Raw genomic sequence first — 22,954 nt, 5'->3', positions numbered from 1 at the left:
AGTTTGGAGTTTTGCAGATAGTTCTATTGTTTTGTATTTTTCTTAATGCGTTGCTTCCACCTGTGAAAGAGATATTTTTAAGTCATTTTGGAAGTAGAAACCTAATATGTAATCTTGACTCAACAGGATACTGCCCTTGGTGAGGCTTTCCTGCTAGGATTACTCACAGTGATTCTGGAATGCCATTTCACCGTTACAGGCATTCCTCATGGCTTAAAACAGGCACCTTAGTATTAGGACAATGAGCTTTATTGTCTGTGATAAAAAGGTCAACAGTTGTTTTATTAGCTGATAAGATATTTCATGTAAGATGACGATTAAAGAGCTAAACGTCAAAGCTTGGAAGAGCTGCTTACCTTCGTCCTAACAAACCTGAGGTACTAAATGCTGAATCGTTGAATCACTTTAAAAAGCTACAAAGTAGAGTAAAGAATAAATAATATAAATATGAATAAAGAGTACAGAATATGACATGATGGATGGCTTCTTAAATGTATTATCAGGATTGTCAAATAAATTTAGTGAACCTAGTGAAATATATTCAATGGGTTTTTTGGGGGGTTAATTTGAAGATTTTTTTTAATAATTAGTGACAAATATTCAATAATTTACTCAATTGGGCTGCTGTTTTCAATTTTCATTTGTGAAACTGTATAATTATTGACTTGCTAATCCAAAAAAATTACTTCTTTTTCAAAAAGGGATAATTTAAATAAGTAATACATTCATACTGACATATAGTATATATAGAAAGATTGGTCTCTACCAGGTGATATCCAAGATAACTAACCAGAAATTCTAGAAAGAAGAAGCTATTTGTAATTCACTCCATTCTCTTCTTGAAGAATAAACAATCACATTTTGACTGTATGCGTGATCTACAATATTGCCTTCTTCCCTGGGCATCTGTCATAGCTCCATTCAGGAGTGTAACTATGCACTCTCTGACTTAATTTGTTTCTTGACTTTCTTACTTCTTGCCAATGAACCAGTTTTTCCATTAAATAATTTTACGAATGGTGGCCAGTGTCCTGTTTTAGGGAGTGTCTTAGATGCTATATAGCAAGAAGGTCTATAGGACAAAGAGAGGAAATAGTGCACTAACACAAAAGTGAAGCATCAATTAATTTAATACTGAGTGTGTAATTTTAAATCATTTTATGGCTCCCCAAAGTGATGTGCCCTTGCTTTTCTAACTTGTGTTGAGAAGGAAATACATAAGCATGAATGCTCATTTGCAGATAACCCTAGCAGCAAGACCCAACAGTATGCCTAGAGATTCAAGAGGCTTTTGTAGGAGATGTCCTCACCTGGAAGATAGGAGAGAATATTGTGCTTGTAATGACCATAGGATCACGCCCAAGAGATCCCTGAGGAAGATGCCACAAGTCTTCTGTCAGTTCTAGTTCTCTGTTATGCTGAACTTTCTCTATAACCTTGGAGAAGTCATCTCAGTCTCTACATACCACACCTTTCTTATCTGTGTAATCTCTTAGTTCTTTTAGCTTCAAAAGGATATGAATTGGTGAACTGAAGTTGGTTTGTCTGGACTCTCCTGAGAGCCTAACTGCCAAGGATGGCATTATGTGGGAAAAACACATCAGAGCTCCAAGCATGCAATTGCAGGGATGCTTTTAAAATCTACATGGGCATGCAGACTGTGAAACCCTAGATCTGTGGATGGTTTACAAGTCAAGTTGGGAAATTCTAGAACTGAGGTGTGAATAATCCATTTCTGTATTGATTAATCGCAGACCCCAGAGGGTATCAGTGAAGAACAGAGATCTCAGGAGTTGGCTGCAATGGAAGAAACCCGGATAGTCATTCTGAACAACCTCGAGGAACTTAAGCAAAAAATCAAAGACATAAATGATCAGATGGATGAATCTTTCAGAGAGGTAAACTTTTTACCCTCTTCCCTTTTTTCTTTCTTTCCTTTAGCTTAAAAATATTGCTGCTCATTCAGGCACAGGCTTTGGAGGCCAGATACATAGACATCAACATAAGCATACATTTATTCAGTGGGTTCCCTGTGTATAGTGAAAATACCCTTTTTCTACATTCCTTTTTTCTTTCTTTTTTTTTCCAGCCAGATGAGATAAACACATTAAGCCCTCTTTAATGTACTTTATGAATCTTCAACCAACTTTGTCTAAACTAGGATGTGCTTTCTGACCTAACAGAGGATCTATCAGCTGAGGTGCTCTGTATTTAGATTTCAAGGTCAAATCCAGCAAATGTTTTCTGAACACGCTTTACTGTGAGTTGGATATCACATCGGCACCATGATGAACTTCACACGCGGATCAAAAATCGATCCAGGTTTCTAGAGGTTTGGAAACCAGGGGGGAGCAGAGAGAACACATACTGCATAACCACAATAGAAGACAGTGGCAATTTTTATGTTACCCCCATGGCATGAGAAGGGGCACGTAATTCTGCCTAGGGAAGATCTGTGTGTCTGTCCTTACAGATGATACCAATAGGCCCTTAAGTGGTTAGGGGACTGCTCACCTGTTGTCTTGCATAGAGACGCTGGAAGCCCCTCCTGCTGGCATTGCGAGGAATGCAGAGCTCACATGCTGGGCTCGGGTAACTTTCTCTTCCCATGCTCTAGGGACAAAGAAAGAAAGACGTGGCTGCTCCCATGGTGGTTTGTGCTTGATCTTGAACTGAAGCAAATAGGCAAAATATCCTTGAGAAGTGAGAAGAAGAGGGGTTATAGTAGAAAAGTTAAGTGATAAGATAACTAGTTTTTTTAGTGAATATATTCTAGGCTCTCTAGCTTGCTTATGTGGGAATCCTGATTTCACTTGGGCTCTCTGGAGTGTTCCCAGGCACCCGATCTGGCTGCTACAGTATTACTTTTGGAAATTTGTAGCTGTTGCAAATGTATCTCTAGGGTGGTCAGTTGAGAATATCCCCAAAGGTGAAACACTTCTGAGCTTTGGTTTGTGTCCTTAGTTGGATATGGAATGTGCTCTTTTGGATGGAGAACAGAAATCTGAAACAACTGAACTTATGAAGGAGAAGGAGATTTTGGATCATCTAAACCGGAAAATAGCTGAACTGGAAAAGAACATTGTTGGTGAAAAGACCAAGGTAAAAGAAAATTATATTTCGATGCAGTTTTTATGGGCAAAGTGGTGGTCCCAATTGATTGAATTTAAATGTTGAATGGATTACTGTGGTTTTGGATTTGTGTGTCATGTTCCTGGAGGCAGTGGCACTAGAGAAAAATCCTAAGATCATACATTGTCAGAAACTAAGAACTGCCAGGCACTGGGCAGCTGATGCTGAGAAAGCAGAGTTCATATAATTTGTGAGCCGATATTCCTGGCAGCTTTATCCTACTTGAGATGAGTGAGTTGTTTGTTTGCTTTTTTTCATCGGCCTTTCTGCTTTTCTGATTCCATTGTGTTTTTTAAGTAATTTTTTTTAGTTTACTGAAGTTCTTTACCACTGCTGCCCTGTAGGGATGGCTTAAGCAAATCCAAATAGGGTTGCCTCATTTCTTTTCATTTTTCTGTTTATTAAACAGATGAATGAGAACCACTCATCTCACCTGCTTTGCCTTGCTATTGTTTTCAATGCAAGTGCACTGCTTTTTGACAAATGTATTGGAGTTTCTAAAATTTTCTTCTGGGGATAGTCCTCACACACTGCCAAGAGAAAGCTATCTGTGAAACACCGTTGACACTTATCTTGGAAAAGGTTCTGTGTATACATTTTGGATCACAACCTGAATGGTGGCTGATATCTATTAGGGAAAGTATGAAAAATCACTTGCAGATTTTAGAATTCAGGATGGTAGTTGGGTTTGTCTGTTTATGTGTTTTTTTCCTCTGGGAAATATACATCACTCTCCTCTCCCATTGTGAGTTAGAGCTGAACTAAAAATAAAATTGAAAATAAAATTCCAATTTGAGAAAGAAAAAGCAAAGAAGCTTTAACACATTCTTCCTTACTCAACTTGTTCTCCACTAAGCTGAGAGAAAGAAAAATTTTTTAGTTTGAGTAATTTCTAGTGGTAATGTGTAGAAAGAATTTCTGCTGAACGTGACTTCCCTTTTAGGCTCTTATTTGTTTAAGACCTATAAATAAGCACATTTGATCTTGGTGCCAGAGAATGAGCTCAAAATGACAGTCAGAAATAAAAGTCAAATTAAATGCTACACACCAATTTCTTGGTTGCCAGTATGTCAGAATTAAAGTGCACAGGCTTTTCATATTAAATTTTATGTATGTTCATTAGCCCCCAGACTTTTAAGTAGTATTTGGGTAGTGGGTGTGTTTTTCTTGAAAGGCCAAAATGAAGTCAAAGAGTTGACTGTCTAAGTCTGCAGTACTGAAGGATTCAGTTAATGGCTCTGCTTTTCAAAGATTCTGCAAGAAGCCTTCATTGGAAGCATCAGATGTCTTGTGTTAATATTTTACTATCAAGCAAATATTAATTAAATTAAGTAATAGTAGAGTAGTTTTATTGCTATTTATGTCATATTGGAAAACTCGTGTAACATAGGAATTGGGTATCATGTTCCCTGTGAGCCCTCCTGCTATCCTAATCCATGTAGTTATTTATTTTGTGTATCTCACATATGGCATGGCCTGCAAATTCTATTTGTGTATTTCTCATTAATATCAGATTCTACATAAAAGTGAAGCAAGTTGAGCCAATGTTATATCTCACTTCCCAGAGAAAGTTATCTTATATTCTCAAGGTGGAATTCTCAGGTGGAATTCTAGGAACACGGGCAGAAACAAGCAAGGAAGCTACCTCCATCCTTCCTAATATTGTTTTGATGGCTTGACAGAGGCTATGCACTGGAGAGGGGTCTACAGGAGCTTGATGCATAGGACCAGCTCATACAGCTATGAGGGAATTAGTTGGTCTTAGAAGATAGGATTATTGTCTGTCATTACATCATGTGAAAAATGGCAGAAACTGGCTTGGGGTGAGGAACTCCCGAAGAGCATGTGGGAAGTGGAGACAAAGACTGGTCTAGATGATGTTACTACGTATTCTTGACAAGTAAACTCAAATAGAGACTCAACACAGCTTGGCAAAAACATTATTATGTTTCTCAAATAAATTTATTCCACCATTTAATGACACAGCTATTTCATACACTCTGTTCATACTCCTGGCCCACTTTCATCCCTCTGGCTCAGAGATCATCTTAACACAGAGAAATTAGAAGCATCCCATCTTCTCACAATGAAGGGTGGGTTCCCTCTTTCCATCAAAGACCAGTCGCTTTGGATGTGCTCTGGGTGTCATCCTATCCCACCTTCTTGAAGTCTTCATTCTTTCTGCACCCTCACCCCCTGGGGGCAGTTTCTCCCTCTTTACTGTCACCATGCCAATTTTATTATTTTAAAAATAAATTACTACTTTATTGATTAACAATAAGCTACTACCTTATCTCTCTTCATCATAGCTAAACTTACTAAACAATTTTCTGGGTATACTGTGTCTCCTTTTTTTCATTTTCCAATTAAACATTTTTCCCACTCCAGTTGGCTTAGACCTCTACTCCTCCATCAGATTTTCTCCTGTTAAGACTACTAAAGACCTCAGTGCTGCCCAGCCTGCTGGGTGCTTTTCAGTCCCCTCCTGATTAGACTCCTGAGCAGCATTCAGTACAGGGGACAGCTCTTTTCTTGGCGCTTCTTCACTGTCTCCCTTTTCTTTGCCTCTGTGTACCACAATCTTCTGGTTTTCCATTCATTTCTCTTACCTCTTTCTCACTCTTTATCTCTCATCTGAACTCAGTTCTCTTGTACCCTCATGTCCTTCTATAGCTATGGCTTCAAATAACTTGCATATGCTGGTGACTATCATAGGGATTTCTCTAGTTCATAACCCTTTTTGGAATTCTGACTCATATCCTGTGCCTACCTGACATCCCCACTTGGATATTTCATGGGTATTTCCAATTGAACACACCCATAACTGAACCCTTGATCTTATCTTTTCCCTTGCCTTCCATCCTCCACCCTCCATCCTCCAGTGTTTCCAACTAGGAAATTGCATCTCTATTCACCTATATGTTCAACAGAAACCTGGAAATTGACCTTGACACGTCTTTCCTTATCATCCCTACATTCAGTTGATTACCAGCTTATTTCTCGATTACTTCAACATCTCTGCATCTCCACTAAGAGCATTCTTTTCTCTGTTATGAAAATCTCTTATTTAGTCTACTTCCACTTGCTTTCCTTCAATCCATTCTCTTCACAGCAGCCAGTGTGATTAAAAGGAAGAAATTAGACTGTATTACTGTGGTTTGTATCACACTGTACTTGACTATGCATCCAAATTCCTTAGTGTGATCTGTCACCAGCCGTTCTGTCAGCAGCCTTTCTGTCACCACCCTCCCATTCTTCGCAGCACTCTCACAGTCACCTTCCTTTCTATCTTTCTATTTGTTAAAAGATTCATCCTCCCCCAACGCCAGTCCTTTGCAGATACTGTTTTCCCCTACCTGGAATTCCTTTCCTCATATTCCATGTCTCATTGGTTCTGTCTTTCAGGGCTCAAGATCAGTGTTAGTTTTTCAGAAAAGCCCTCCTAGACCTTTCCAGTTCAGGTTAGGTTTTCCCTGTTGTTCTTTTTACAGATAAACATTTTATAATTTATGTTTGTTTTGAGCCTACTAGACATTTATGTCCCACTCTGGCCTGTGAAATAGAGGAGGGCACTAGGGCACTGTGATCCACTGTTTATCCAGCCCATAGCATGTGCCAGGATACTGCCCAGTGTGCTTGCGAATATTGTTGTTGGATTTTCCTGCTAATGGCTAGTCCAGGCTGGGCCTTAGCAAAACACTGAGCCAAAAACCTGCCAAAGAGCTACGTGCAGCCAAGTTTCAGGACAGCTGGGCTGGGCTGCCCATGTGCACATGCCAGGAGGCCTGTAGTCACACGGCCCATCATGCCAAAGCGTAAGACAGAAGGAGGAAGTGGCCTTTCCCCTTAGGGATCGTGTTTCCTTTTCCATACACCTGTTGCTGTGGTCAGATATAAACCATGGAATGAGAAAAGCAAAACCTGAAAAGATATCTCTGTTGGGCAAGCTCCGATTCAGATGTTGATAGTACATCCTGTAAGCCTGGCTCTAGAATTTTGGAGACAAGGCCGGAGCCATAGGAAAAAGGTTTAATAATACCTCAGAATGCCTCCCCGTTCAAATCTTTTATTTTTTATTTTTTTGGGATGGAATCTCTCTCTGTTGCCCAGGCTGGAGTGCAGTGGCTTAACATTGGCTCACTGCAACCTCCTCCTCCCAGGTTCAAGTGATTCTCCTGCCTCAGCCTCCCGAGTGGTTGGGATTACAGGCTCCCACCACCACACTCAGCTAATTTTTATATTTTTGGTAGAGACGGAGTTTCGTCATGTTGTCCAGGCTGGTCTCGAATGCCTGGCCTCAGGTGATCTGCCCGCCTTGGCCTCCCAAAGTGCTGGGATTACAGGTGTGAGCCCCCAAGCCCAGCCATCAGCATTCAAATCTTGATATGAAATTACTGATGTTATTTTCTTGGCTCTGAAGATTGGTCTTTTGTATTACTTATTTTAGCTGATTTAGGAATGCACTTTATTTTGCACATTTAGCTTAAGTTATCATGATTAGTATTTATTGTATGTTATCATATAAAATATAAACCATAGGCATACTTATATAGAAAACATAAAATATAGTCAGTTTGTTCTACTGTGTATTTATTGAACATTTTTGCAGCAGTTTCCTGCAGTGGCCTTTTATTACCCTTAGGGGTACCACTGTTAAGAACATCAATAAGCCTGTTGCCATCTGATCTTGAGATACATGCCACCTGCCGGTTGTGTTCTCAGATAGTAGACACATCACAGATGGAGCCACTATGAACATCGATAAAGCTTAAACAAGGGTCTAACTTGAACATAAACCTGGAGGGTATATTTATTTGGTGAAGCAGTAAGCAAAGAGACCATCACATTTTCTTAGAGCAAGTGAAGGAAGATTGGGACCTCTGGTCTAGCAAACTGTTTTCATTTAATGGGCCTGGTGACAGAGTAGGGAAACCACTAGCACCATGAAGTCCAGCTTGGGCGAAGGCCTGACTGTGGAACTGGCTTCCTTCCCTTCTACTCCCCATCCCCATTCCAAGGCAAAGCCTGATCTCAGGCAATGGCTAAGAAGATATGGATGTGTGCATCTGTTTATGTAGGTTTTCTGTCTCTGTCTATTTCTAGCTATATTAAAAATTTGAAACTAAAAATATTTTTCAATTTCTTCTATTTCTGGATTATCCGTTTTATCTGTGCTTCTTTTTAGCACACAAAAATCAAGTCAGTTGTACCAAAATTAAATAAAATGGTTAAGAAAAGGCTCTGATTCAATAGACATGCTCAAGGGTCTTCCCATGACCTAGATGATAAATATATATCTCAAACTATCCTTTTGTTTAAGGACAAATATTGTGTGTCTTCATACAGATGCATTGTTACATTTTGTAGCCGTCCTAGCCTGCATGCTTAGACACATGAAACACACTTAAAGTTTTGAACTGAAGCTTAAGTCATTCTGTGCCATACAACATGTTCCTGAGTGAAATCTTAAATTCTTTGACTTCCTAATGTTTCTACAGTAAGCATATGTCATTGCATGTTAAATGGTTAAATCGTTTTTCCCACGATTTTCTTGCCAAAGTACCTGTTACTTCCTCCCCATCCTTCCTTTGGAGTCAGGGAAAGACAGTGAGCCTAGCCCAGAATTCTTCAGCAAAGTGTTAATACCTCTTGAGTGCAGAACGGTGCCAAGTCACAGTCAGTGTGCAGCAGGGACCCAGCCCTTCCCGTGCCTCTTTCTTACATTTCAAAGTTGGCTCCCTGGTCAGAGGAAGTGGAACTGTATAATGGGATTTGGGGATTAAATCAATAGGATTCCAGATTGAGGCTATTTTTTTCTCGTAGTTGTTTGATTACATAAGTCCTGAGTTTCTGATTTATTAGTTTTTTTTTTCGACACTAAACATTCATCAATTGTGTAATTAAAATGTCAAAGCCAAAGGAAAAAAATCTAAGAAAGAAAGAATTACAGGATGTTCCTCTTCAGAGGCAGAGAATGGTTGGTTACTCAACAATCATTATTTGTTGATACAGGTCTATAATCTTTCCTCTGCAATTCCAAAATCTGAAAAGTTTCATGGGGAAAAAAAGTAATTTTGTAAGGTTGAATATTCATAAATGTAGCTACAGAAATAGTAACATGTTCGATTAGAGGGTACTGCTCCAAATCTCACTGGAAATGTCATATAATATTTGCTATATAATCTGTGTTACCTCTGTGAAATTCAGAATATTCCGATATCCAAAATACTTCCTGCCTTACATATATCATGGACGTATGCATATGTACAGACTCATCAAAAGAAATGCTTAAACGTGGGCCGTGTTTTTGCATATGAATTCTACTTCAATAAAGCTGTTAAAAGGAAAATGAATTTCACATAAATGATTATGGGCCTAAAATAGTTGCCTAATCTATGAACCTATAAGGATGGCTGCCTCCCAAACAAAGCCACAGGATTTAGGAATGGAAGGAAAGGGATTTTTAGGATATATAGATAGGACTTTGAATGGACCTCCCTTAAAAATGACGACTGGCCAGGCATGGAGGCTCACACCTGTAATCCCAGCGCTTTGTGAGGCTGAGGCAAGAGGATCACTTGAACTCAGGAGTTCAAGACCAGTGTAGGTAACACAGTGAGACCTCATCTCTGTCAAATAAATAAATAAACAGGTAAATAAATGAAGCCTTAGAGACTATAAATTTTAACATATCACTGCGTCAATTCCAAACCTGACCGCATGTCTAATGAAATGTGGCCCGTGTGCCTAGAGTGCTGGGTTCTGTGCTAAACAGTTTGGAAATTACAAAAGTGGATTTTAATTTTTAGGAAAATTTTTATCATGCTAACAGGGTTTTCAGAATTAGCAAACAGAAATATAAGAACCTCAGGTACATTTGCATTTCAGACAAACAGAATCATTTTGTATTGTAATTATGTCCCATGCAATAATTGGGACACACTTAACATTAAAGTCATTTGTTGTTCATCTGAAATTCCAATTTAGCTGAATGTCTTCTGTTTTATCTGGCAGCCCTACAAGTTAATAAATTTGTAACCTTGAACCATCTGTTTATCAAGTATTGCACACTTAAATATGGTAAAATGATTTTTTAATTGGTATTCTAGAATATTCTGTGTAGTATTGAAACTCCAAAGAGTTAGCAGATTAAATTTGCTTATTCATTCAGTAATACTACTTAGAAGAGAGACAATTTATGTTTGTGTCTTCTAACCATGAGATCTAGCAGAATAAGTAATCTTTTGACAAGCCTTGCGTTTTTAATATCGTTCAAGATTATTGGCAACTCGTGTGCAAGTTCAGATTCTTTAGTGTAAACTTTTAACAATCCTGATCATTTGTATGGTTAGACGACAAATATTTTGCCTCTGAATTTGAAATGTATCATCCCTGTCTATATGAATATTGCATACTGGAATCTGTCACAGTTTTTGTTTGGTTTACTTGAGACATTTAATTTAAATGTAAAAATTTTACAATTGGGATATTATTTGTAAGAGAGGACTTTTATACTGTGAAGTAAAGGCATTAGGACCAAATATTTTAAGAATAGTTTTTGGTGGATCCTGTATTAATGTTCTGTATATTCATTAGAAAAATCAAATTGTAGTTAATTGCTTTTGCCCCTCTCATAACCCTGGGTGGCTAAGTCAATGGGTCTCAACCTGGCTGCATATCAGAAAACCTGGAGAGATTTTAAAATGCTTGTTACCAAGCCTTCTATCCCTGGATTTGTAACTAAATTGCGGCCTGGGAAATAGTATATTTAAAAAGCTCTTCTACATTGTTCTAATGGGTTAACTGGACTGTGCTACATGAGGACAGGATCAGTTGCTCTCTTTTCTTTCCTCTCCTCTAGTTTTCTTTCAATTGTTATTGCACAAATGAACAAACAACTCACTATGGAAGCAAATATAGGCCCAATTTTATAAACTGATTTCTACCTTAATTTACCCATGGGTAATTTACCTTTGTCTGTATATGAATGTGGAACTCTAGAAACGTCAGTCTTAAATATACAAAATAGGTCAAAACTGGCATGAATTTGTGACCCAACTGGATTTTGCTGGTACATCAAGAGAAGACAAGTCAAAGTGAGAACAGTACTGTCTCTAGGAAAGTCCCATTCTGTTTGTGGTTTTATAAATGCCCTCTTGTACATCTGGATTTTCCTGGAGTGTTCCAATTCCTCCTAATCTTATTTTTTTCAATAAAGTGAAATGTGTTAAATTTATTAAAAATGCATTTTAGGCTAGGTGCAGTGGCTCATGCCTATAATCCCAGCACTTTAGGTGGCCGAAGTGGGAAAATCACATGAGCCCATGAGTTCAAGACCACCCTGGGAAACATAATGAGGCCCCCATCTCTACAAATAAAAAATAAAAAATTAATCTGGTATGGTTGTGTGCACCTGTAGTCCCAGCTACTTGGGGGGCTAAGATGGGAGAATCACTTGATCCTAGGAATTAAAGGCTGCATGAGCTGTGATCATACCACTGCAATCCAGCCTGGATGACAGAGTGAGACACTATTTTAAAAAAATTTTTTAATTCATTTTTTTTCCTGAAAGTACATTTATGAATCTTTTTTAAAAAGTTATATTCTCTCTCAATTTGGTGTTTGGAAAATATTATTGTGCCTATTGTAGTTAGAATAGGTGAGTTTACCAATTTAAATATGGAGGAAGAGAATAACCTCAATCTTAATATTTTACATTTAAAAAGCAAGAATCCCTAAACCCTCAAATGCCATCTATTTTACATTCACTGTAAAAGGTGAAACTTTCAGCTCTAATTAACTGCTTGCCTAGAGCTAATTTTCCTTTAACAACTTCCTGGGCAATAAATAGGATAGAGGAATATTACTTTCTTTCTGGCTCAAAGTTGGTCTACTTGTGGCACTCGCAGGAGTTATATCACCTCTGCCGTCCTCTGTGATTTATAGCCAGGCCCACCTGCCACTGGTCTTCTTTCATCCTTTCCCGTTACTTCCTTTGCCCTAGCTTTGGCCCCACTGAGCTTTTGCTGTGGGACCCAGGTAGTGGTCACAGCATTACTGATAAATAGAGAAGCTGCGAAAAGTTCTAATGGTGCCTGCTTGCATATTCTTCTAGATGCCCCTTTGTATGAATTGCGAAACATTTTGAGCACCTCGGAAGTAAGGCACTATTTAAATATGAGATTTTTTTTTTTTTTTTTTTTTTTTTGAGGCAGAGTCTCGCTCTGTCGCCCAGGCTGGAGTGCAGTGACACGATCTCGGCTCACTGCAAGCTCTGCCTCCTGGGTTCATGCCATTCTCCTACCTCAGCCTCCCGAGTAGCTGGGACTACAGACACCTGCCACCACGCCTGGCTAATTTTTTTTTTTTTAGTAGAGACAGAGTTTCACCATGTTAGCCAAGATGGTCTCGATCTTCTGACCCATGATCCGCCTGCCTTGGCCTCCCAAAGTGCTGGGATTACAGGCATGAAAGATTTTTTTTTATTAGTTGTTAATTTGAGTTTATTATTAACAATACAAACATTTGAGAGCATCAGGAGTACTTTTGTTATTTCTTCAGATTTGAGACCTGTTTTAGGCCAGTGGCTTTCTGTATTATCAAATATCATATCAGTGTTTTCTATCAAAGATAACTTTAAATTTTAGGGCTTTTTACATGTGCTATTAAATTATAATTTGTAGTCTTCTTCTTTTTTAAATTACTTTTTAGCTTTCCATTTGGAGGTAGAGTTGCTGCAAACTCTGGTGATGCAGTACCTAGAAATAGAACTCTTGGGATAAAATTATTTTGCTGTGTAAATAGGGTAATCTTTGATCCACACACATAGGAAAGAACACCTTTTCTTAGCCAGAGGACAACAGATATTCTGTATGGCTGGTTTTATTAAGGAAAAAAAAATAATTCTGAAGCTAAAGACTAAATCTAACGGTGCTAGTATATTCATTTTAACTATGGATTAGCACACGTGGGCATCCTTTCTTCTGTTAACAATGCCATTGCTTTCTCCAACTCTTGCACAATTGGTGTGTACAGTGAGCAAACTTACCGTTGAAGATGAAAGAAATTTTCTTTGTTGTCTGTTAAACTTTTAAGTTGTTACAGAACCATGTTAGATTGATATATGAAGTAGGGGTCTCAGGTTTATGACTTCTGAATTTAATTATTTTAAGAAAATTACATTTCTAAAGCCAAATATACATTTCTAAATTTAAGTGAAAAATGGAGACTCAAGTGAACCGGTATTGATGTCATGTAGTTTTAGATTTGAACCATAACATCTTTTATACAGAATTTATGTGTTTATATAGGAAATGATGGCCATTTTGATAAAATGTAGTAAGGATAATTTCATAGGACTATTTCAGAGGAAAATCCTTAAAAAGAGTCCTTCTGTGATGTGCTTAGAAGCTAGTTTTGTTCCTGCCAGTTTATATAAAAGGAATATAAGGAAGGGAAGGTGGTGGTCATTTCACTTACTGAAGGTCAAATTGTCAAAGTGCTTTATAAAGTGCTTTTGTTTAGGCTGATGGTGTTACACAAGGAGAAAACACATCTAGAATTTGTTTCAATTGTTCAGAGCATCATAAAAAGAACACAAGTTGGGAAGACTGGCACCAAACAAACTGAAGTTTTATTTCTTAATTTAGGAGGTAGCATTGTAAGGCCGTGTAATGACTGTATTAAGAGTATTTGCCTATTAAATCCTAGAGAATGTCCAGGGTCTCATTGGCACGTGTGACTTGGAAGGGATTTAGTATTTGTTTCCTTCTCCTTTCTTCTCTGACTCTTTTCTTTTTTTCAAAGTCCGTGTGTCAGTTTATTTTTATGTCAGTCATTGTGGGAAAGTCTGTATTTCCACAGTCCCCATCACATTTTTGGTGTGTCTGAGCTACTTATGCCTCCCCCTCGCTGCTTTGTCTGTCTTGCATTTTTACTAGCTCTCTCAGTCCTTGAATAATCTCTCTGGATTAAGATTTTCTAACTCTGTAAGTTCTGAAGATTTCCAAAGAGCTAGAACTGTTTCAGATGATGGGGACGTCAATTAATACACTTAGAATTCCTCTAACCTGAGAACAAAACCAATAAATTCCAAAACTGGCCATGCAAAGGCCTTGAGTGAGTTAAGCTATGACAGTCCTTGAGGTAAATGCCCCCTTTCCTTTGTCTGGTTCTCTGACAGGTGACTCTTAGCAAGGCTTGCTTATGAATTTGGTTCGCATTTCTTTTATTGTTGGCCAATGACCAACACTCAACATGACCATTGCTTCCCCTGCTTTTGTAACGTGGTGGCAGGAAGGAGGGAGGGAAGGAAAGTGGGAGTCACTGCCATGAAGTGGACTGCGCTTTGAGAATGCAGAAACCCAGTCCCTTTGTCTTAACTTCCACTTATATCCCTTTATCCTAACCACTAACAAGATATGTTTCTGCATTCATAGACTGTCCAGAGTTTGTGTATGTTTGTTTGTGTTATCCTTGAGAAATGTTCACTAGCACCTGCTTGGGGTGTGAAGGTAATTTCTATTCTATTTTCTGGTTTCTGAACTTCAGGAGAAGGTAAAGCTTGATGCTGAAAGGGAAAAACTAGAGAGGCTTCAGGAGCTTTACTCCGAGCAGAAGACCCAGCTGGACAATTGTCCAGAGTCCATGAGGGAACAGCTACAACAACAACTGAAGAGGGTCAGTAGCAAACAGGAATGCACCAGTTATTTTGCTTTTCGTTTTTGTTTTTCACTTAAGTGCCACTTACCTGTGACTTACTACTTCATATAGCATAAGTTTGCATAAGTTCTAGTCATTAGATACGTTTAAATGGAAATATGCATGCTAACAGTATACATTATTCCATGCTAATCAGTTTTTTAAATTCCTTGTTAGAATCCTTCATATAATTTCTAATGCAAAACCATTTCTGGAGTCATTTTTTTTTGTGACAAAAGAAGCTATTTCTGATTTGTAACCAACATCAACATTGTAGCATTTGTATTAACTGACCTCTTCCCCTGCATTCTCTGCCATGTCATGAATCTTATTTACCCTTGAATGTTTTGTTCTTTAGCCTGATTTTAGACTCCTGTCCCCAAATTATCCTATTTTCTGATTTGCTCCCCACCAGCAGCTGTTCTTTTGTTTTTCCTTTTCTTTTTGCTGGTTAGTGACATTGAACTAATTAGCCTAATCACAACAATTAAACACCAAGACCCAAGATGCAGGGCGTTACTAATGCCCCCAACATCTTATGTGAGCTTCATAATTTCTAAGAACTTAATGCAGCATAGACTTTCTAGTTAAGCTTTATCAAGTTATTCTTTGATCCTTAAGGTTGGCAGTGTTTAACACAACCACACTGGTTATCTTCTGAAAGCCAGACTTCCTAGGTGGATAGTTCCACAAACACTGGCACAGCCACTTAGTACTTCATAGCCTCTTGGCAACCGGGTCATTTCCTTTGAACAGCAGCCCCAGTAAACTGCTTCCCTCTGGGGAAGCAGTCGTTAACAGTCTTGGATATCTGAAAGAGTCACGTAATAGTAATTTGTCTTAAGTGAGTAACAATTTATGATTCTACCTGAGTGTAACAAGCTAGTTTCATCCATGTTACTATGTTTGCACCTTCTTGGGAATGGGGAGGTTGAAAAATTTATTGAGATAGCACATCCTTAAACATTCTTAAGATGACCTTTAATACAAAAATATTTGCTAGCTCTGAGAACGTCACTAGGTGAAAAAATAACAGTTAAAGCTTTTCAATGTATTGCAGAAGTTGAGAGCATCTTAATAATGAGAATCCAATGCAGCTGTTTAAACTGCAGCATAATAGCTTTAGTATTTATTTCTTACAGTGTTGGAGCAAAGAAAGTTTTAACCATATGTCTTCCCTTTACTCCTTTTATTGTGTACAGCTGAATTTGTTGTAAGAAGATAAAACTTCCTGCCTCTCAGTCACAATTCTCTGAAAATTTTATGATAAAAATGATTGGAAGAAAACTAGTATTTGTAAAGTAATTTCAGTTTGTAATTTGCGTTTATGCTAGTTAACAAAAGAGATGGGAAAACTGATTTTTTTTATGTTTGCTTACTGTTTTTTAACTGTCCTTATCACTAAAGATTTTACACAGTCATTGTAATTCCTTATTCACAGTCAGCAGCATAGTTGTATATTTTGTCCTTCCCTTCCTCTGGTTATCCATTTATTGTGTTCTTTATAAACATTGCTTTACATAAAAATTGATAGATTCTATTCACAACTTGGATTATGATGAACATAAATACTGTTTAGCTTAATCTAGATTCTGTAGGATAACTCATAATATGAGTTATATGTTCCAAAGATTCTGACTACAAAAGAGGAAAGGAAATGGTGCAGACAGTCTTTTCCATTAATTGAAGGCAGAGACTTCTTCCCTTTCCTCTCCAAACAGAGTATAAAATTCTTATAAAACCTCTTTCCTTAGGAGAAATAACTGGCTTGTGATGGCTACAGTTCACCTGATATTAAGAGGTCTACTAATTCTGTTTTTCAAGGATGATGACCAGTATAACTCTTCACCAATGCCTTGGCTTAATCAGTAAAAAGTTCACTTACTTCATGAGAAGTAAGTCCTAAAGTTCACTTTAGGACCTTTCTGTGTTATCACAGCTTATCTCCCTTTAGACTTCAAACACTTCAGAACATGACTTCACTACAAAGCTTTCCCTTGGGCATTTAAACTAGATTTAATAAAGCTTATTTTATTATAAATAGCTTCATTAGGTGGTAAGTCACACAAAGTAAAAAATAAATGAATAAGAGGAAAGTTATTTTATTAAACTGCATATTGCCTTGAATACTTTAGCTGAAATTGTAGAATGATTTTGTGCATGCAGCATAATGACTTGTGGCTGGTCTTCCTACCTTTAAATCATGATGTTAGAGTCTGAATATTATTTTCATCTGGTATTGGTTTTGTGGCCTGTGGTTGGTATGTTGTTAACATGGCCTTACCAATCTGGTAGTTGATATGGGCACAGCAATCCCTGGGTTACTAATAGTGTAGAAAAGAAAACTGATGTTAAATGAAAATGAGTCATTTAACTCATCTCATGTGGAAAAAGATAATAGAAATAATCTCTTGGCCGGGCACGGTGGCTCACGCTTGTAATCCCAGCACTTTGGGAGGCCAAGGCAGGTGGATCACGAGGTCAGGAGATCGAGACCACGATGAAACCCCGTCTCTACTAAAAATACAAAAAATTAGCCAGGCGTGGTGGTGGGCGCCTGTAGTCCCAGCTACTCGGAGAGGCTGAGGCAGGAGAATGGCGTGAACCCAGGAGGCGGAGCTTGCAGTGAGCCGAGATTGCGCCACTGCACTCCAGCCTGGGCGACAGAGCAAGACTCCGTCTCAAAAAAAAAAAAAAAAAAAAAGAAATAATCTCATCCTACCTTCTCATTTCATATATGAGGATATTTAGGCCCATAGAGTTGGAATGAGTTGTCCAAGACTAATGGATAAAATGATTTTAGAGCCAGTGATAGAAAAAAAGTTCTACTAATTGTAGATATCACTGGATAAATTTTTTTAATCAAGACCAAAATCAAACATTTATTTGAGTAAATAATCAAAAGCACAAGAAAACTATCCCAGCCAGGTAACTGTCTTCTTGTGCTTTTGATATTTACTCAAATGAATGGTTGATTTTGTTATCTTGATTATTATTATTATTTTTTTTTTTGAGACAGAGTCTTGCTTTGTTGCCCAGTCTGGAGTGCAGTAGCGCAATCTTGGCTCACTGAAGCTCTGCCTCCCAGGTTCACGCCATTCTCCTGCCTCAGCCTCCTGAGCAGCTGGGACTACAGGCACCCGCCACCATGCCCGGTTCATTTTTCATATTTTTGGTAGAGTCAGGGAGTATCTTGATGTTTTTAAAAAATTTTATTCAGTGATCTACAATTAGAAGACCTTTTTACTGTCACTGGCTGTAAAATTAGTTTATCCATTAGTCTTGAACAAGTCATTCAACTTCTATGGGCCGCAATATCCTCATATATGAAATAAGGAGTGTATTAGTCAGGGTTCTCTAGAGGGACAGAACTAATACGATATATATATATATCAGATAGATAGATAGATAGATAGATAGATAGATAGATAGATAGATGTAGGGGAGTTCACTAAGTATTAACTCCCACAATCACAAGGTCCCACAACAGGCTGTCTGCAAGCTGAGGAGCAAGGAGAGCCAGTCCAAGTCTCAAAACTGAAGTACCTGGAGTCCAGTGTTCAAGGACAGGAAGCATCCAGCATAGGAGAGGGATGTAGGCTGGGAGACTAGGCCAGTCTAGTCTTTTCACGTTGTTTTTTGTTTTGTTTTGTTTTTTTCTGCTTGCTTTATATTCTAGCCACTCTGGCAGCTGATTAGATGGTGCCTGCCCAGATTAAGGGTGGGTCTGCCTTTCCCAGCCCACTGACTCAAATGTTAATCTTTGGCAAGATCCTCCCAGACACACCCAGGATCAATACTTTGCATCCTTCAGTCCAATCAGGTTGACAGTATTAATCACCTCAAGGAGGTTGGACTAGATTATTTCAACTGTCTTTTTCCATATTCCAAAACTACGTAGTTAAAGTGTAAAAGTTAACAAAACCCTGAGCCCCATTTAAATTTGCTTCTGGAGTTGGCCTTGAGCTGTTATTACTGCAATTTCTCCTGGTCATACCACATCTATTCTCTTCCTGTCCCTCCATCAGGCAAAGAAAACATAAAGAACTGCATGTAAACTTCTGCCATATACATTATTTAAAAAGTTACTGGAAAGAAAAAAGAAATTACACAGAATTTCCTTTAGTGCAGCCGTTTCAGGTCCTTCATGCCTGGCCTTTGAGCTTGCCAGCCGGTAGAGAGATGTAACACTCTTTTAGTGAGTGAAGTATAGTTAAAATTTTCATTCAATTAGTCATACATACTTCACTTTGAACTTCCTGTGTATATGATTCTGTGCTCAATTAAACTATTCCTGCTCCCAAATTCCATTCCCAGACTTCTTATTCATACATAAAATCTTGTAAAAGTTTTTATTCCTCTTCCTAATAGTTTTTTGTTTAAGATGTGAGTTTATACACACACATTTTGATGGTTTAGATAACTTGATCAGATGATTACGTCAGTGGAGCCTGAGTGCTGAGCTTAGCCTAATTTTCAACTTTCTTACTTAGTGTGCCATTATTTTCATGCAGTGGTTTAAGTATTTACTACAAATAAATGAATGATTCTTTGACTTTCATGCAGGGTTAAAATAACACATATTGCATATTAGCCAGATGTGGAGTAAGCAACTGACTAGCAAAGTGTATATATTCTGAGTCCTGTGGCCACTTTGAATGAAGATTACTTATAAGCCAGAAAAAGGGCTTATTCCTTTTTTTTAAATCTCATTAATCTTTGGCCACAAATCAAGCTTAATTGGAAGACCTTATAAACTTGAGTGTATGTGCTTATATGTCAGCCAGTGTATTATTTCAAAACAGAAGATATTGTTTTAAGCCATAACACTTGAGTTATTTCTTAATTCCTTAATTCTTTTAACTCATTAATTCTTTTAGAAGTTACAAATTTGAAATGTCTGATAAACTTGAAATGTCAACCAAACACTTGAAATTGAGCACATATTTTTTTAGAGCCAAATAAAATGTAAAGAAGTGTTAAGAAATGTTGAATATGTTTTTCAAATTGTGTTTTTCCTGCTCTTAAGCTTTGAGAATTCAGTCTGTGTTGACATGATAGTCTTGTTGCTAATTACTCAGTAGCTAATAACTCTTTTATGAATCATCCCTGGAGTAAAAGTCATTGCAGAAGATAGAAATACATTTCATTTTATCAAAAAGCTTGCTTTATCATTAATATAAAACCAGAGTCGGGGTGGGGTTGAATATTGATATAGAGATAACTTAGCATATAATTATTTATTCAACTCTCTTTGATGATTTGATTGAAGAACAACCAAAAAATGCTTTGGTTGTGTTAGCTATGTAGAGCTGTGAGCCACAGAGCCCAGCTGCCTCTTCCTTTTGGATGTAGATTATGTGTAAGTTCTAGTTATAAAAAATCTGGCTGGGTGTGGTGGCTTTCACCTATAATCCCAGGTGAGTGGATCCAGGTGAGTAGAGGCTGAGATGAGTGGATCCCTTGAGTTTGAGACCAGCCTGGGCAATATGGCAAAACCCCATTCTACAAAAAAGTACAATAATTAGCCAGGTATGGTGGTGTGCACCTGTAGTCCCAGCTACTTGGGAGGTTGAGGCAGGAAGATTGCTTGAGCCTGGGAGGTCGAGGCTGCAGTAAGCTGTATTGTGCCACTGCACTCCAGCCTGAGTGACAAAGCAAGACACTGTCTTCTAAAAATAAAAATAAAAATAAAGGAAAATAAAAAGAAATTTCCTAAACATATGCCATTTATAAATAATGTTAAAGACTCCAAAAATAAAAGGGTGTTTAAACAAAAAGCATATTAGAGAAGAATCTATACAACATGCATCAATCTCTGCATGAATGCAGATGCATAAATATATTCCTGTCTTCAAGTACCTCATAGGTTGGAGAATACTTTTTCGAGACCATCTGATTTTCACGATTTCTGATCTTCCTTAAATGTCCTCAAGATTATTCTGAGAGTGGTGGTGTTTAACCTTTTGAGTCACCCTTTGTGCCTTATAAAAGCTTTGTTTACACTTTCCAGTAAAAAGGTGTGTACATATTTTTAATGGGCTCATAGAACCCTGGCTTTAAAACCTCACTTTCCAATTTTTAAAAAAATAGACTTTATTTTTTAGAGCAGTTTTATATTTTCAGCAAAACCCAGCAGAACTTACAGACATTTGCCATATTCCTTCTGCCCCTGCACATGTATAGGCTCCCCTCATTATCAACATTCTCCACCAGAGCAGTACAATTGTTACAATTGCTGAACCTCCACTGACACGTCGTCATCACCTAAAGCCCTTGTCCAAAAGTTTTTTGGTTGCTTATCCCTTTAATAAAATTATTAGAGCATGCATTTCCTTTGTAGACATATGATACATAATCCATATTATTATAAATATATATAGTGTGCATGCCCAAAGAATGTATATATTTAAAATCATGTATACATACTATGCTACTTGTGTATACATTAGAAAACATATATTGAGAAAGTGAAAAAGAAAATAAACAATTAAAAACCAGTATGAAAGGGGTCTAATTTTTTTCTGCATAGTCCAGCAGATTGTGTTGTGTGCCATCTGGGATACATGTATCCCTATTAGATACCTCTGGTCTGTACCTGTGCCAACTTTTGACTCTTTAATCTCCATATTAGTCTTGTTTTCTATGAAAAATTGAAGAAAAGAGGAGCTTCCTTTCCTTTCCTGTCCTGTCCTTTCCTTTCCTTTCTTTTCTTTCTTTTTTTTTTTTTTTTTTTTTTTGGCAGAGTTTCACTCTTGTCACCCAGGGTGGAGTGCAATGGCACAATCTCAGCTCACTGCAACCTCCACCTCAAGCAATTCTCCTGTCTCAGCCTCCCAAGTAGCTGGGACAACAGGCGCCCACCAGCACGTGCCGCTAATTTTTGTATTTTTAGTAGAGATGGGGTTTCGCCATGTTGGCCAGGCTGGTCTCAAACCCCTGACCTCAGGTGATCCCCCCACCTCGGCCTCCCAAAGTGCCGGGATTACATGTATGAGCCACCCACCACGCCTGGCCAAGGAGAATTTTCTTGTAATACTAGGTTACACCTTTGGACTGCAGATTATGTTTAGGTTATTTACTGAGTTGTTTTTATACTTCCTTCTCCATTTTAAAGCCACCCAGTGGGTTTAACGCAAGAATTCTTACCTCCACAGAGAAGTCTAAAACTGAGGGTGAAATAAATGCTGCCCACCCCACCACACCCCTTTCGATTCCCTCTAACAGTCACGTTCTGGGATTTAACTCCAAAAGAGAGTGTTATGTTCTAACCCTGGTCAATATTGTAATTGGAAAGATGTCTTGGACCAACTGCTTTTAATAAATGTTTCTTCATATTAAGAAGGTGGTAGTTATCTCAGTGTGTCTTGTTTTCATTCCCTGTTCTCCAAAGGATGCTGACTTGTTGGATGTTGAAAGCAAACACTTTGAAGACCTGGAGTTCCAGCAGCTTGAACATGAGAGCCGTCTAGATGAAGAAAAGGAGAACTTGACTCAACAACTCCTGCGTGAAGTTGCTGAATATCAACGGAACATCGTTTCTAGAAAGGTACTTTTGCCAGGTGTCATTCAATGTGAAAAATCAAAATATACTTCTGCTTAACATAGCTATGACATATGTCTATCTGAATATCACATTTGACAGATTATGTAGTCTGCCATGTATGTGGCCAATGGTGTTCCAAATTAGACAAATTGAGATGTATTACAGTTGTTCCATTATGCTGTAGACGCATTTATGAATAATACCTAATTGTTTCATTCATGTGAAAACCAAGGCATAGAAAATCAGGAATTCAGATATTGGTTTTAAATTATTTCTTTTTGCAATCATAGTAACTGGGTTCAGAATAATTCTATGAACAAAGTCTATTTTGGATTTTTCTCTGTTTTCATTGCTCAATAGTTCTCAAAACTGGCTGATAGCTTATTACCATTAGAAGTAGAATGCCATGTGGATTACTAATGACTCCACCCAACCCCTAGCACTTAGATGTCCAGCCCAGAATTCAACTTTGTTCCGGAATTTAGAATCACACCCAGGGCTCTGTACTAAACCAATAAAATTGAGGAAAGGAAAGACAAGAGAAGGTGTTTTCTTAAACTCTCAGTTTAAATAAGA

The 22,954-nt window shown here is 37.9% G+C and overlaps 1 protein-coding gene across 1 annotated transcript in view; it reads left to right on the top strand.

Annotated features, from left to right (window-relative positions):
* Positions 1-22,954, top strand: part of PHLDB2 (pleckstrin homology like domain family B member 2) — a 115,783-nt gene that overhangs the window by 56,963 nt on the left and 35,866 nt on the right. Inside the window, exons 4-7 of the mRNA XM_012501068.2 lie at positions 1,755-1,898; positions 2,965-3,102; positions 14,683-14,811; positions 22,226-22,381. Of these exons, the coding sequence (XP_012356522.2) occupies positions 1,755-1,898; positions 2,965-3,102; positions 14,683-14,811; positions 22,226-22,381 (567 nt within the window). The remainder of the gene's footprint in view (positions 1-1,754; positions 1,899-2,964; positions 3,103-14,682; positions 14,812-22,225; positions 22,382-22,954) is intronic.

The sequence above is a fragment of the Nomascus leucogenys genome, chromosome 21 (assembly GCF_006542625.1).
Source record: "Nomascus leucogenys isolate Asia chromosome 21, Asia_NLE_v1, whole genome shotgun sequence".
In the NCBI taxonomy this organism is placed as follows: Eukaryota; Metazoa; Chordata; class Mammalia; order Primates; family Hylobatidae; genus Nomascus; species Nomascus leucogenys.
The sequence above is the reverse complement of the archived record's forward strand: the minus strand, read 5'-3'. Positions and strand labels throughout refer to the sequence as shown.